The sequence below is a fragment of the Hyperolius riggenbachi genome, chromosome 3 (genome assembly GCF_040937935.1).
Source record: "Hyperolius riggenbachi isolate aHypRig1 chromosome 3, aHypRig1.pri, whole genome shotgun sequence".
Classification (NCBI taxonomy): domain Eukaryota; kingdom Metazoa; phylum Chordata; class Amphibia; order Anura; family Hyperoliidae; genus Hyperolius; species Hyperolius riggenbachi.
In genome coordinates this window covers 353,091,004-353,106,720 of record NC_090648.1, presented here as the reverse complement: position 1 = coordinate 353,106,720, position 15,717 = coordinate 353,091,004, and the positions used below count along the sequence as shown (strand labels likewise).

Below are 15,717 nucleotides of genomic sequence, written 5' to 3'. Positions count from 1 at the left end.
TCTAAGCTAATCTTTAAACAATGAGCAAGGCTGACACTCCAGGAGTGTTTCACAGGACCTCTTATGACCAGCCAAGGTCTGTGATATCACATGGTATTTATAGTACAAACCTCCAGAGGATGTGGCTAGGAAATTTGCATGACCAACGTATGCAAATTCCCCAGCAGCAGCAAGCTGCAAAACTGACAAAAGGTCTCTCTTCCAGAGACCTGCAGAATGCAGACCTGAACAGTGGTCAAAAAGCTGCCTGCCTGCGCAGGCAGCTGAGCGGATCATTACAAAGACATAGAATTAGTCTGCACCACTGAGGGTGGTAGTAGATACAGAATAATAATATAAATAATAATGGTATGGTATTTTTTTTTTCCAACCATTTGCAAGTTTTCACCTTTTTCTTAGAGACATGTGTGGCACTGTGCAATGAGGGGCAGTACATTTTTTTTTTCATGTATGACTGGCACAATCATGTATGACAGGGGCTCCCAACCTTTTTCAGCTCGGGGACCACTATCCAGACCAAACTTTTCCCTGGGGCCCGGGCGCGGGGGGGGGGGAGGCATAGGCAAACACAGAGGGGGATTACAGTTGCCCAGAATCCCCCCCCCCCCTCAGACCAGGGCCAGAGCAGTGTCTGGGGACAGGCTCAAGGTGAGACACCAGAATATCTGCAGGTATACTGCAGCTCACAGCACTGCCCCCTTTTTTTCCCTGCTACAGTTGACTTTAGATGGAGCAGCAGCATGTGTACAGAGCATGGAGCAGCAGCGTGTGTACAGAGTATGGAGCAGCAGCGTGTGTACAGAGCATGGAGCAGCAGTGTGTGTACAGAGCATAGAGCAGCTCTGGGGATCTTAACAGAATCAGGTATGAGCACAGCCATGTGCAATGTTGGCTGTCCTCATTATTATCTGTAATCCAAACTGCTCCTGATCGATCCAGTTGTCAAGTAGGAGCAGATCGGACATTTAGAAAATAATTGACAGATCCTGACAGTCAGATGGGAAATTGCATAATGTGTACCCAGCATAATGTCCTACCATATCATTATACTGTATTCTGTGTGACTGAGGGAGACCTTTCAGGAATCCCCCTTGAAAATCCTGGGTTTGCCCCGGGGGAGGGGGGGGGGGGAGGTAATCCGGGTGCGGGTATCTAGGAAGTATAGCTGCCCAAGTATAGTCAGCGTAGATGCCTCAGTATAGCGAGTATAGATGCCTCAGTATAGTTAGTATAGATGCCCCAGTATAGCCAGTATAGATGCCTCAGTATAGTTAGTATATCTGCCCCAGTGTAGCCAATATAGATGCCCCAGTATAGATGCCCCAGTATAGCCAGTATAGATGCCCCAGTATAGCCAGTATAGATGCCTTCGTATAGTTAGTATATCTGCCCCAGTATAGCCAGTATATCTGCCCCAGTATAGCCAGTATAGCTGCCCCAGTATAGCCATTATAGATGCCCCAGTATAGCCATTATATATGCCCCAGTATAGCCAGTATAGCTGCATCAGTATAGCCAGTATAGATGCCCAGTATACTGTAGATGCCCCAGTATAGCCAGTATATCTGCTCCAGTATAGCCAGTATAGATGCCCCAGTATAGCCAGTATATATGTCCCAGTATTCCCAGTATATCTGCCCCAGTATAGCCAGTATAGCTGCATCAGTATAGCCAGTATATCTGCTCCAGTATAGCCAGTATAGATGCCCCAGTATAGCCAGTATATATGTCCCAGTATACCCAGTATGTCTGCCTCAGTATAGCCAGTATAGATGCCCCAGTATAGCCAGTATATATGTCCCAGTATGTCTGCCTCAGTATAGCCAGTATAGATGCCCCAGTATAGCCAGTATATATGTCCCAGTATACCCAGTATAGCCAGTATAGATGTCCCAGTATAGCCAGTATAGATGTCCCAGTATAGCCAGTATGTCTGCCCCAGTATAGCCAGGATAGCTGCATGCGGCCGCCGCTGTGTAACCTTAGCTGGCGGCCGCTTCCTCTGTATATATCCTAGTCAGCCTCTCTTCTTCAATCTCGTCTTCTCTCATAGCAGCACGTCTCCCGGCTGCTGTGAAGAAGCAGAAGCAGGAGAGCGGCTTCCTGTAACGGCAATGCGTATCGCCGTTACCATGGGAACCGCTGCCCAGCTTTCTGCCTCTTCACAGCAGACGGAAGACGCGCTGCTATGAGAGAAAACGGGATTGAAGGAGAGAGGCTGACCAGGATATATACAGAGAAAGCGGCCACCAGCTAAGGTAACACAGCGGCGGGTTGGGGACCCATGATGTATGAATGATGAATAGGTAGAAAATAGGTGCTATATTAATACAGTGCCTACAGAATGCAGCCTAGAAGGAACATATATTTTTCTTCTACTGAGAATTTTTGAATCCACCCTTGATCTTTAAGACAACACCCACTTACTTGGGCCCCCCTACATTTATTCTGCACAGAAGCCCACTGTTGACTTTGTCCGCCACCGAATTTGTGAGTGCCGAAAAGTTATTTTAAATAGAAGGAAAATTATCTCTTATAAGAAAACATAGGAGAAAAAGTGAATGGAATAAGGGTCATAATCTAATTTTTCTGCTAGTAACTTAGTGTACCCGAACCGAAGCTTGGGTGCAGAATGAGATACTTTACCTGAAGAGAGGGAAGCCCCAGGATCCTACTGAGGCTCCCCTCACTGCTCTGAAGTCCCTCATCGCTGAGCGACCCCCTTACCCCTCCGAAGATTCGGGATGAGGCATTGTCACTTGTCATATTGGGGCCACGCAGCTCGTCTTCCTGAATCATGGCATGCGCGAATGGGTTCGCGCAGCTACTGCCCGGCCACTATGCAGGAAGATGAGCTGCGTGGCCCTGATGTGGAACAGGGGGCTTCAGACCATCGAGGGATTGCTTTAAATAGCTTGTGTTAGTATCTGTTAGTATATCAGAATACGATACTGCAATAATATGTGCTAAAGTATACAAAAAATGCACAGGAGGATAAAATGTGTTTCTCAACAGAACTGGAATTTCATTGAAGTTGCTCAAACCAAACACTATGTTTGGCTAGAAACCCACTAGGAGAGCTTTTCTGAGCGCTTTGTGATTTGAAAAGCTCTAGCTAATGTAATGCTATGGGTGTGATCCCACTTGAGTGATGTGATTTTATAAAAATCCCCCATAGCATTGCATTACCAAGAGCTTTTTCAAATCACTAGCGCTTACAAAGCGCTCCCAGTGGGTTTCTGGCCTTTGAGCGTTAAGGGATTCTCCTCTCTAGACTGATGTTGACGGTTATTATGTTCTTTTATCAAGTTCAGATGCTTGTTTATTGGTTAGTCATGTGTAAATATACTAGTGAATAAAGCGAGTGGTGACCAGGTTTTTGCTGCATTGTTTGTAAAGAACCTTGAATTGCCTCAAGTAGGAAGCTAGTTCCTTAATGTACAGAGACTTTGTAGAATGTTGACTGCCTTCCTTCTGTGACCTGATTTTACCCTGGGTGTTACACAGACTGTCTTACTAATTGCAAAGCATCCCTATGCAGTGGAATCTCTTCTTTTTTTTTTCGCCTTGAACTGATTTGAGTACCCCTTGCACCTTCAATGTAAAGCTGAATATTCCCCTCACGAAGGAAAATGGATCACAGCGACATACCATGACGATTGCTGCCCGATCCATCTACCTGCCGGCGGGTATGCACGGCGGCATACGACAGGCACACGTCAGGCACGATCGAGACTTTAAGCAATCGCGGTACTTTGCGTGTGAGTGATCTGGAATCTTAAAGATCCGATCCACTGTAACGGTCGTTATCACTGCACAATAATAGATGGTGTTTGCATGATCATGCGCCTGTACCCAGGGTTGCAAGCATGGCCGGTTCTAGACTTTAGCCAGTCAGCCGTCCTTCATTCCGCTGCAGTCAGGACAGCAGTGCCACCGCCTCCCTTCTGCTGTGCAAGTCAAATGAAACACTGTTGCTCTCCTGCCTCCCCCCTTCTCATTCTCTGTCAGACTCCTCACACAGCACAACAAGCTGACACTTTCCTAGGGCGTTTACCGGTCCCCTGCAGCAGTCCTGTCCCGTCCTCTGTGATCCTCCGTTCCCCGCTGCTGGTTACTGTCCAATTATTCGTCAAAGTAGACGAATGAAACTGCGCACGTCCTTGCTCCTGCTCACGTCTCTGAGAGCCTCCTGCGCTGGTGCAGTATGAAGTTTTCTCATACTGCGCCTGTGCAGTAAGCTCCCTAGGACGCGCGCGGCCACGCAGGCACAGTTGCATTCGTCTAGTTAGACGAATAATTGGACGGTGACCGTTGGGATATGGAGGATTGTAGAGGACGGCGCAGGACAGGACAGCTGCAGGGGGCTGGTAGAAGCCCCAGGTAAGTGTCAGTTTTTGTTTTTAAAAACAAACCACATCCTCTTTAAGTATGTATCCCCCATCTGGAGCTTTGTCTTTATTTGCTACTCCTGCTTCCTAGAGTTTACAATGCAGTCCAGTTTGCAGCTTCTGTAAGATGTTAGCGTTCATTGTAAGCTGGGAAAGTCGATGCAATCTTGCAGGCGGTGCTCGGTGGGCTTGTGCGACTGGAAAGGTGGCTGCAGAAGTCCACTTTTATTAGTCAGTGTGTTGTAAAGATCTGGTTACTCATTGCCTCCCAGGCAGTCTCTGTTTCCATTCCACTGGACTCAGCTGTCCAGAAAAATCGCTGCAGAACCAATCTTGCGTCAGTTCAGCAGAGCGTGCAGAATGGATCCGTTGGAATGGACCAATGTGAACGGATCCATAGGTTAACACTGGATCCGTTAGCATCTGTTCTGTTACGATTCGCTAATGGATCATTTTGTTAGTGCCAGTGTGAACCAGGAATATTATATATTATATACATATATAGGAATATGCCAGAAACCAATCAATATTATTATTATTATTTTTTGTATTTTTAAAGCGCCAACATATTACACAGCGCTGCACAATACATAAATGGGTAAACATACAAGGTGGGACATACACGGAACTCACAACAAAACAGGATCATGCAAACGTCTTTGATAACAGTATTTCAGTGTCTTTGTTAAGGTAGCCACTAGCGATACAATTTGCCGAACGATTGTTTATGACCGATTCTTCGTATAAACGATCAGCAATGATCATTTGAGACCACTATTGGACAAAAAACTCCTAACCAATCTCATCAGATTAACACATTTGATCCGATTTTTGAATGAATTTCAATAATCTATTCGGATTGGCTAGGAGAGTTTTGTCCATCAGTGGTCCCAAACGATAATTTCTGATCACTCATATGAAAATTGTTCATAAATGATCATTCGGCAAATTGTATCGTTAGTGGCAACCTTTAAAAATAGTCTTTTCTAGTCCGCTTGAGGGGTGTCAGACGGTGAGATTGCAAGCTGGAAACACTAGGGGGGAAGTGAGAAATGCGTGGTGCGAACAGGCGCAGGTTGTTGGAGGATTAGATGGTGTGGGCCGCTATGTGCCCAGATGTAGGTCTGGCAGGTCCTGTGCACCGATTTGTAGGCCAATTGCAGAATTTTGAAATTGTTCCTAGGCAGATAGGGAGCCAGTGGAGAGCTTTACAGAGGAAAGTTGTAAAAGCGCTGCAATGAGAGGAGTTGATCAGTCTACCACGTGGTGAATCTGTAACGCACAGAATGTTGTTTCCAGTAGATTGTCGACGTCCTCACTTTTCCCCTTAGGGTCCGGCGATTGTGCTGATGACGTCGTCTACACAAGCGGCAGTCACTAGAGGGTGAAGTGAGGATGTGGGCAATCACCGGGTGGCATGGATTCAGTAAGACACGCTGGCTGCCACTACATTTAACATGCACGGGGAGTGGAGACACAGACAAGGGGGCGGGACAGAGCAGCCACACAGGGGTTAGAAGGGGGGACCTGATGACAGAAGAAAATACCTGGGGATATGCAGAAGACACACAGAGGACAGAAGGGGAAACATAGGGGACAGAAGGGGACACCTGGGGACAGAAGCGGACACCTGGGGACAGAAGGGGACACAGGAGAACACAGGCTGGAAAGAGCGGCTACACAGAGGACAGAAGGAGGACACTCGGCGACAGAACAAGACACCTGGGGACACACAGGGGACAGAAGAGAGAACATAAGGGGGACACAGGAGGACACCAGTTGGGGGAGAACATTATAAGATGCTCCTGGAATATGGACGCAGCACGTTTAGTATACACAGTATATATTTTTTCCCATGGTTCTTGCCCTCTAAACCTAGGTGCGTCTTTTATTCCGGAGTGTCTTGTACGGCGGAAAATATGGTATTTTTTTTATCTTGATCTACAAAATTCCAAATGTCTCCTACACATAATACAAGATAAGTCAAACCACCACCATGCAGGCACGCGAAAGAAGAAGAGTGCGGAAACCAGACAGGTAAAGTATTAATGCATGGGGGGGTACATCTACATTTGGGGGGACGCAGCCAGGGTTTTTCATCGCATTTGTGATTATTGCACGCCGTTATTGCCGCACACCTGATAGAACATATATTCGAAGTAAGTACAGAGGCGCCAAAAGGATAAAAAGACCATACAATAAAACCATAAAATGGGGGGTCATGGATGACCTACCGCCCCAAAAAAGGACAAATAGCAGTTGTTAAAAAAAAAAAAAAAATTATTCTTACTCCAAAAAACACATACAGTTTGCAACGCGTATTTGTCCTTTTTTGGTGTGGTAGGTCATCCATGACCCCCCATTTTATGGTTTTATTGTATGGTTTTATTGTATGGTCTTTTTATCCTTTTGGCGCCTTTGTACTGTACTTACTTCGAAAATATCTGTATCCACTGGTTGGATGGATGTGATCACCTTCTTTCTTCTACGGAGAGTGACTTCTTAGCCTGAGTGAGGACAGTCCAAAATTCCTCGCACGCAAGATCAGTGGTTGCCTAGACTCGGCAACCCATATTTGTGAGTAATATTACTTCCTCTAAACAAAAGTGGGTAAAATAACTGTAACACACTATTGGGGCTCGCGTTTTTATCGATACATGTGACCAATTGCAGCCCAAATAGTCGATTTTCATCAGATTCGATAATAATTATTGAATCTAATAGTCGATCGGCCACCAAGTCTACTGATGTATGGCCATCTTTAGGGCCGGTTCAGATTGGTTTCCAGGTTCTCGTTTGGGTGCTTTTCTGCAGCGATCGTCGGCATCCCAAACGCGATCGGCGTTTTTCGTCACCGCAAGGGGAAATGAAGAAGCGGTGAATCGACCCTAGAGGCCCCATGAGGTTTCTAGGGTTGGCTGAAATGACGGGGAAAATCAGGATCGGAACGCCGCGTTTGCACAATCGACAGTAATCGATGGTAACTGCGCGATGCTAAACGCTCCCATTCACTTGAATGGGAACATTTAACCAACGAGTCCCGGACATTTGGCGGTAAACGCCATCAAGCGTCCGTGTGAACCGGCCCTTAGTTACAGCAGTGTACATTCCAGGGTGACACATGAATTGATAAGCAGTAAGTGCTCTTATCTACTAGAAAAGAGAGGGTTTTTTTTACTAGCACCACAAAGTTATTACGAACTTTAATGGCAGCCCTGATTTGTTTACTTTTTTACTGAATGTCAGTAAATTGCTGACGGTTGGCAACATTGACTCTGAGCACTTCAGTAGAAAGGGTCTTGCTCTAGTTTTGATAAAGGAAGCTGTGAGTTTGTATGCTGTCAGTACTCCAAACAGTGCACTGTTGCAATGCTTCAAAGAAGTGAAATTTGAACTTTTTGTCAATTTATGTTAGCTGACTGCGTATTGCAGTAGAGAATGAACCATTTTAATAGCATTAAATTACACAATTTCTTGTGTTACTAGGACAAACGACATAATCATATTGTAAGTTGAATTGTAATTATCTTTTTTTTTTCATCTTTTAAAATGACAGCATGACTTGCACCATACTGATATATTGTAATGTAATGCAATGTAAAGCAATGTAATATGGCTTCAACACAACTAACAAATTTCTCTATCTCTGAAACATATGCTAATTTCTACACATTAATTTTCACAAATAGACTGTGATTCTTCTATTGAGGTCACAGAAAAATCAAACTTCTCTCTGTGACTCTGCATGGGAACTTCATTTAACCTTTGTTAGTATACTTTTCATCTGCATAATACTACAGTGGATGAATGTATTTAAATTACTGAGGCAAAGCCATACATGTGAGATAAAAGCCAAGTAAACACCAACTGAAATCAAATGCTGGGCATAATTTTGTCTCCTGGGAATAACAAAACTCCTCAAATTAGCAACTTTACGAGGAAAAACTTCCAACAGGATTTTTTTAAAAATTATTTTCAAGAGGCTTGTGCATTATTTTGCAAAAGGCAAGAAAAATGCAAAGTTAGAAATAGGTTATATACGCTTATACTTTCTTTTCATTATTGTGAATTGCAGTATAACGCCACTTTCCCGAGGTCACACAGTCTCTTCAACTACCCACTTAAAAGGAACCTGAGGTGTTAGACCTATGCAAGCTGCCATATTTATTTCCTTTTAAACAATACCAGTTGCCTGGCTATCCAGCTGATCTCTCTCTCTCACACACATACACACACACACTCGACTATAAGTCTAGAAATGTAGGTCTTGCTTGCTAAATAAAAGTATAGACTTACATTTCTGACTCCTAGCTAAGGGGGTGTGGGCGCACCTCTCTCTCAACCTTTGCAGAGCGAGCTGTGGCCAGCATGCTTTATAAACCCTCCCCACTCACCATCACCTTTTGCTTGGAAAAGCACTACTTTGTATAGCTTACTTTTGATACGAGAATGTTTTAGAGGCATCTATTTTTTTTTACTACCCAATGGCTGGCAACACAGAGGGGCACTGAGTAATATGTGCACTAATATGATAGGTTCTCACCATGCCATTTCCCACCTGAAATTCCTGGCCACAACAGTTAACAAGGAAAGGGCAAGGGGAAAGATACTGACCTGAAGAGTCGGGACAAGGTCCTCCAGCACCCAAGGCTGAGACACCAAAGTGCGCCCCTTTATCCCTCCCACCTTAGACTTATACTTGAGTCAATGAAAAAAATTGGATTTGACTCATACACAAGGTATATATATATATATATATATATATATATATATATATATATATATATATATATATATATATACTGGACTTGTACACAAGGTTGACTTATGTTTGAGTATATATATAGACTGTGATATCTTTGATGGACATAACAGCTCCCCTTATATGGTGGCAGCAGGTCAGCCAGATACAGTCTATGCAATTAAAGCACACCTGATCTCAGAACTTCCTCTCTGCTCTAAAAGATAGGCAGCATCATAATAACTTTAAAAAAATCCTACAATAAATCTGCACTGTTTTTACTTCCTGCTTTGATGGAAGCAGATATATTGTTAACATACTGTGCTTTCAAATGAGCTTATCTGCCATGGCAGTCAGCTGACACTGGGAGAGATCAAATTACAACTTGTGATTAGACACAAATGAGGGGGAATTAGACAGGCTAAACTATCTAAATTTATACAGGGACCATTTCTCTCTGTGTTCCTTCTGTCCTGTGCAAGAGTTAATAACAGCAGACTTTCTTCCATATACACAGACAGTGTATCCATGTTTGTAGCCAGCCAGAAGGAGATGATGATGGTAGCTGGATCATGCTGTACATCCATACGGTTTCCAGGGTCCTTATTGGTCCTCTTTTTTTTCATCCATACATGGTCTGTCTGATAAGAAATAATTAGCTCTATTGTGCTGTTGGGAAAAGAGTTGTGTACAACACTATCGCACCTTGCTCCAATGTTTCCCTTTGTTACTGCTTCAAAGAAGAGAAGCACATTTACAGGAAGAGTTACTTTGCTACTCAATATAATAATGTATTCAGCAACTGTGGCAAATGCCCCAATGATTCATACAAGATACAAAATGTGTTTTAGTTACAATATGCAATCATGTAAAACACTACAGAGCATTTGCTTACCAGTCCTCTGAATAGCACAGGTGCTTCATAAGTACTTACCAAATACAGACTTCCTAAATACGGAACTACAGGTGACTGCTCCCCTTCCCCTTTTAACCTGTGTCACTATTTTATTATGTCTGAATCACCAAGCAGGTCAATAGCAGGCTAATGAGACTTGATATTGAACTGTGGGTTGCAGATGGGAGTTGTCTGGCCACACACACCATACAATTTTTTAAATATCTGTTCAATGTACGAATTGCAATCAATTTTTCTGACTGATTGTAACATTTCAAAAATATGACCAATGTACCACACACCTATGTTCAATTTTTCCCCAATTATGATAAAAATGATTGGAAAATCTGAGAAAATTGCTACGGTGTGTATATTAATAAATTGACAATCTAACACACACCATACAATTTTTAGAAAGATTGAAGAAAAATATCTGGCATTCCGGATCGATTGAAATCGAAGAAAACGGGAAATCCGATCAGATTTTTCAGTCGAATGAAAAAAAAGCTTTCAATTGTTTCGGGAGATCCGATTGTTTTTATCGAATTGCTGTAAAATCGGATCATGTTATTGTATCGTGTGTGGCCACCTTAGGCTCTGAAGTTCAGTAAGTGGGTATTTGAACAGGCATTTTTGAGGAGGCGCTTCTGATATTAAACCAAACAAGAACAATTGAAGATGCTTATATAGCAGCATGCTACAGTATTTTTTTGTTCTTGAATGAGTTAAAGGACCACCATCAAGAACAAAATCAAAACATTTGTCCAAGAGTAAAATGCACTACAATTATGTTTTTCACTATGTTGCTGTCACTTACAGTAAGTAAGATATGACAGATCTGGAAAGTTTTGGACTAGTCCATCTCCTCATGGGGAATTTTCAGGGTTTTCTTTATTTTTAAAAGCACTCACTGAAGGGCAGTTGTTCAGTCCAACGGCCAGAAATGTGTGCAAATGAGTAGGCATGCTGGCCATCTTGTTTTTGGCTGGATAGTGTACTGGACTGGCTAGATAGTGTACTGGTTAGCCTCCTTAGTGGAAATCTGCAGCTCAGAGGGGTATCCCCAAGCCTGACTCATGGTATCTGCGGCAGGTATGTGCAGAGCCTGCGGGCGTTTGCAACTCACCTCCCCCGGGAATCCAGATGCTGTCATCAATTCTTCTTCTGGTCCTTGGAGGCTCTCAATTCCTCTGGTGAGATCGCTGTCTGTCATCATGACGTCAGATGGCGATCTCAATATAGGGTTAGAGCACCATTCGGTGGACGGAGGGAGAATTGCAGTGCTGGATCCAGGGGAGGTGAGTAATGTACTAGGTTGCTGCAGATCTTTCTAGCGGCATGATTTTTTTTCCTGCTTTTAGGGTCTAAAAGTGTGTGAAAAAATTGCACTTTTACACCCTAAAATCTGGAAGTAACCATACCACTAGGGGGGTTAAGGGCTCTGCCTCTGACATAGGAGACCAGCATTTAAATCTTGGCTGTTCCTATACAGTAAGCCAGCATCTATTCATTGAGTAGGCCTTGGCCAAAACTCCCTAACACTGCTACTGCCTATACAGCATGCCCTAGTTGCTGCAGCGCTAGCACTTTGAGTCTACCAGGAGAAAAGCACAATATAAATGTTCTGTGTCTTGTCTTTTTATAGATCCTTGTCAGGGACTGAGAATCCCTCAGGAGGAGATGAACTAGTCCAAGCCCTGACAGATTTTTATTACCTACTGTAGTTACAGCAATTTCAGAGAAGAGTAATTTGTAGTGCATTTTAAACTGAAAGAATTGTACTTCTTATATGTGTACACAGGTATTTGAAATTTTACAATGGTGCTTTCAGTATGTCAGCGTTTCTTTAAAAACCATTATTCTGTTGTGCTTTTTCTAATTTGCACACTTAAAACAAGGGTTTGCATAAAAGTTTGGACTTTTTTCTAAAATAATAACAATAATAATAAATGGGCAATAAACTTTTAACAGCAACTAGCATTATGGTGTGCAGTGTGAATGGATCTGTATAGTACATAAAATATCACTGCATGAGAGAAGACCCACAGTTTAATGTGAATACTGTATGAGGCCACAGCTATGCGCAAAGCAAACAATGTGACTGCTGTGGGGACCTGCCAGTTAGAATTCCCTGAAGTGCGGTAATTTAGGCAGATAACGCTGACATATTGGGCTCGATTCAGTAAACCGTGCTAAGTGTTAGCACGCCTGTGAAAAGCCCTATATCATGCCTAAAGTTAGTTTAGGCATGATAAATTCACATCTAAAGACTTTAGGCATGATAACTAGGGTGCTAACTGGGTTAGCACCCTTTACTAAATTTACATCGCGCACACAGTCCCGCACGCAAAACATTGCGTGCGCACTGCGAAAACAGCGCACCCGATGCGCCTATAAGGTTGCATTGGGTGCGACCTTAATGTTGCACCATGTGACGTTAAAGTCGCACGCAATGCGACCTTATAGGCGCATCAATGCACCGTTTTTGTCGCACCACGATGCGACATTTCGCGCACACCACGCTGTGGGCACGCAAAGTTTTCAGTGTGGGACTTTGCGCGCGATGTAAATTTAGTAAACGGTGCTGACCCAGTTAGCACCCTAGTTATCACGCCCAAAGTCTTTAGGCGTGCTAACTGGGTTAGCACCGTTTACTGAATCAAGCCCATTGTGTGTATAGTTCTAGATAGAACCTCTATACAGCTCTGGTATGAATGCTATTAGCAAACTTTACTATAGTGCTTTATTCCTGATATAGGATTCACTGGAAGATCTGTTTCTGGCTGCCCTAGTTTCTGGTTCTATGGCGGTCCTGCCCATCCACTGATATAACTACACAGAAATGCATGTAGTTAGTCAAAATGCTGGTTCCAAAACACAGCCTAGCTGTACACTGAATCCATACAGTAAGCAGGCCAGCCATAGGACTAGCAATCTCAAAAACATCACTAACTTCATTTCTTTCATGAAGCAATGCAATACAGCATCACCTGATCTTAGTATGGCAACTAAAAAACTGAAGTATCAGAAATCCTCAACCTATTACATAAGTATCATTTTTTTAGAAGGTATGGAAATTCTTGCCATGTTAGGGTAAAGAAAGAATTAGGTTTATAGGTTTTCATAGTGTTGAGGTAAGTATAAGTCTATTTATTATGATTAAATGACACCTGTAATGAGAGGTATGTGGAGGCTGCCATATTTATTTGCTTTTAAACAATACCAGTTGCCTGACAGCCCTGCTTGTCTATTTGGCTGCAGTAGTGTCGGAATCCCACCAGAAACAAGCATGCAGCTAATCTTGTCAGATCTGACAATAATGTCAGAAACACCTGATCTGTTGCATGCTTGTTCAGGGTCTATGGCTGAAAGTATTAGATGTATTAAATATTTAGATCAATAGTGTTCCTTTAAGTTTATATGCAAAGTTCAATGTAGGCTCAGTTAGTGAAGGAACTGTAGTTAGACCTGTTTTCTCAATATCCTGATGTGAGATCACGTAGCACCAAGAAGCCATCACCAAAATCCAATCTATGCCAGTGCTATTGTTTACTTTAACTCAGCAAAATGATGAAGTGTAGTTTGTGAACCAAATGATGTATGCAAACTCTGGCATGGTGTTTATTTATTGTGACTCACTCCAGACACAGTTTAATTATTACTTAGCCTTATACAGTCATGATCGTTTTGTTAGTCTTTTTTTACTTGTACCTTGGTGTGTCTTACAGCTTGCTTTTGTTTTATACTTTCAGAACCAGACTTATCTCAGCCGCCTTGTTATGAAGAAGCTCTGCTCATGGCCGAGCCGCCACCACCATACAGCGAGGTCCTCACCGATACACGAGGCATCTACAGGAAGATCCTCAGTCCCTTTCTCTCTGTTCAGGATGAGCTTGTGAAACCAGAGCAACCCCTGAGCCATAAGCAACATCTTACAGGACAACCAAATACTCAACCACTTCCAGGCGCCCTAAGCTCACAGGTTCCTCCTAATCCCCCTCAAGAAGCACCAAGCCGAAGACGACCATCCTGGTCAGGTTCTGATATTGGAACAGTGATGCCCGGCCTGCCAAGGGGCTGCCAGCTGATATTGCCAATCCCCCTGCTGGGAAGGACTACAGCTGTTTGAAACAATATGGAAGGAAGGCGTACATTATGTACGCTAGACACTGTGGTCCAAAGAACTTGATGAAGTTGGATGAGTTCTGGACGTAATATAATGACACAAGTTATATTTTTAAATTGAGAATTTAAGACTAAAGTGAAACTATTTGGTTGTTTAAACATAAGTTAACCCCATGGGCCATATCTGTGGAACTCTGGAATCACTTGAATGGATGTATCAGCTAAGCTTATGTAACTTATAGAGAAATGGAGATGTCCAATCAGACTGGATTCTGATAGACGTATAATCTACTTGCCAGAGACACTGACAGACTGCAAGCCATCTTTATTTATTTACATTTTTGTTGCACTTCCTGTTTGTGGGATTAAACCGTGGCAGCCATAGTCCGTATGTGAGCTGCCAGCGAGGTCATAGTGTCCATTTCTGTATGTTGTACATACTGAGAGGATCCGGTTATCTGTATTAAGATTTTCAATACAATGAATCTGAAAGGGCTTCACATTCCTGAACACTTTCAAGTTGTGTTTTAATGAATGATAAAATGTTTTGTCTTGTCGTATGCCAAGATAACACTGTGGAGGCTGTAGTGATCTGTATACTGATTCATAACTGACTCTTTCATTTTATATTACCAATATGAATCAAGACTGAATGTCAACTTTCATATTCCTTATATCACTCTAGCCACTTCATATAAAGCTTGAACTCCAGGCAAATAGCAAAATACACAGAAGAAAAGTTAATACCTCATCTGCCATGGCTCATATCATTCTAAACAGCCTGGCCAGACACCACAGCCAGTATCTTCATGGTTCTACACCATACTTCAGAAAATATATGCTGAATTTGAAGAGTTCAGAGCAGCAGCACACTGATGAGTCATCGTATTCATTGGTCATGTAAGGAAGCTCACGAATTGCAGCAATCCACTTTTTTTCCTACGTTTTTTTCTTCTAGGAGATCATTTTTCATCTTCTCTTTAATATAACTTTTCACCACCATGCAATTGAAAAAAGTATGAAACAGGAGGTAATGGTAGGTAAAGTATTGTCAAAGTTATTCAGAGCATTTTCTTGCTTGCTGATGACTTGAAAGGCATTTTATTGATGAGGTTTAAAAATATCATCTAGGAGAAAACTCAGGAGAAAAAGTGAATTGAATAAAGGGCTGTTTTTTCTTAAGTTCCTAGACTGAGAACTGTTTTTGAGGGAATTACTAGAGAAAGACTCAGGTACTGGTTGTATATAAAACGTAAAGTCCCTGTCCAGTTAATCAGACCAATGACTCCCATCTTCTAGCTATGTAAGTGTGTAAGTGAAGTTTAAGTGTTTAAAAATGGCCCTAAATACCCATATTACCGCAGAAGTTAGACTGCCATTAGCACTCTTCAACAGTTTGAAGTCCAATCTCCCTCCCACCCTCTGCTTATGGTGTCACCCTCTTCAGATGACCTCTACAAGAGTTGTTGAGAAGCAGCTCTGCAACACCCACCCTTTGCATCCTAACTCGGAGGGGTGGTGCGCAGCAACTAAGCCACAACCCCTCCCCCCGCCTTCTCAGATAC

The 15,717-nt window shown here is 42.8% G+C and overlaps 1 protein-coding gene across 3 annotated transcripts in view; it reads left to right on the top strand.

The window, feature by feature from the left end:
* PRR7 (proline rich 7, synaptic) overlaps positions 1 to 14,775 on the top strand; it is a 127,268-nt gene extending 112,493 nt beyond the window's left edge. For all 3 annotated transcript variants that reach the window (XM_068272827.1, XM_068272828.1, XM_068272826.1), the window contains exon 3: positions 13,780 to 14,775. In XM_068272827.1, the coding sequence (XP_068128928.1) occupies positions 13,780 to 14,156 (377 nt within the window). In that variant the 3' untranslated portion in view covers positions 14,157 to 14,775. The remainder of the gene's footprint in view (positions 1 to 13,779) is intronic.
* Positions 14,776 to 15,717: the final 942 nt, after the last annotated feature.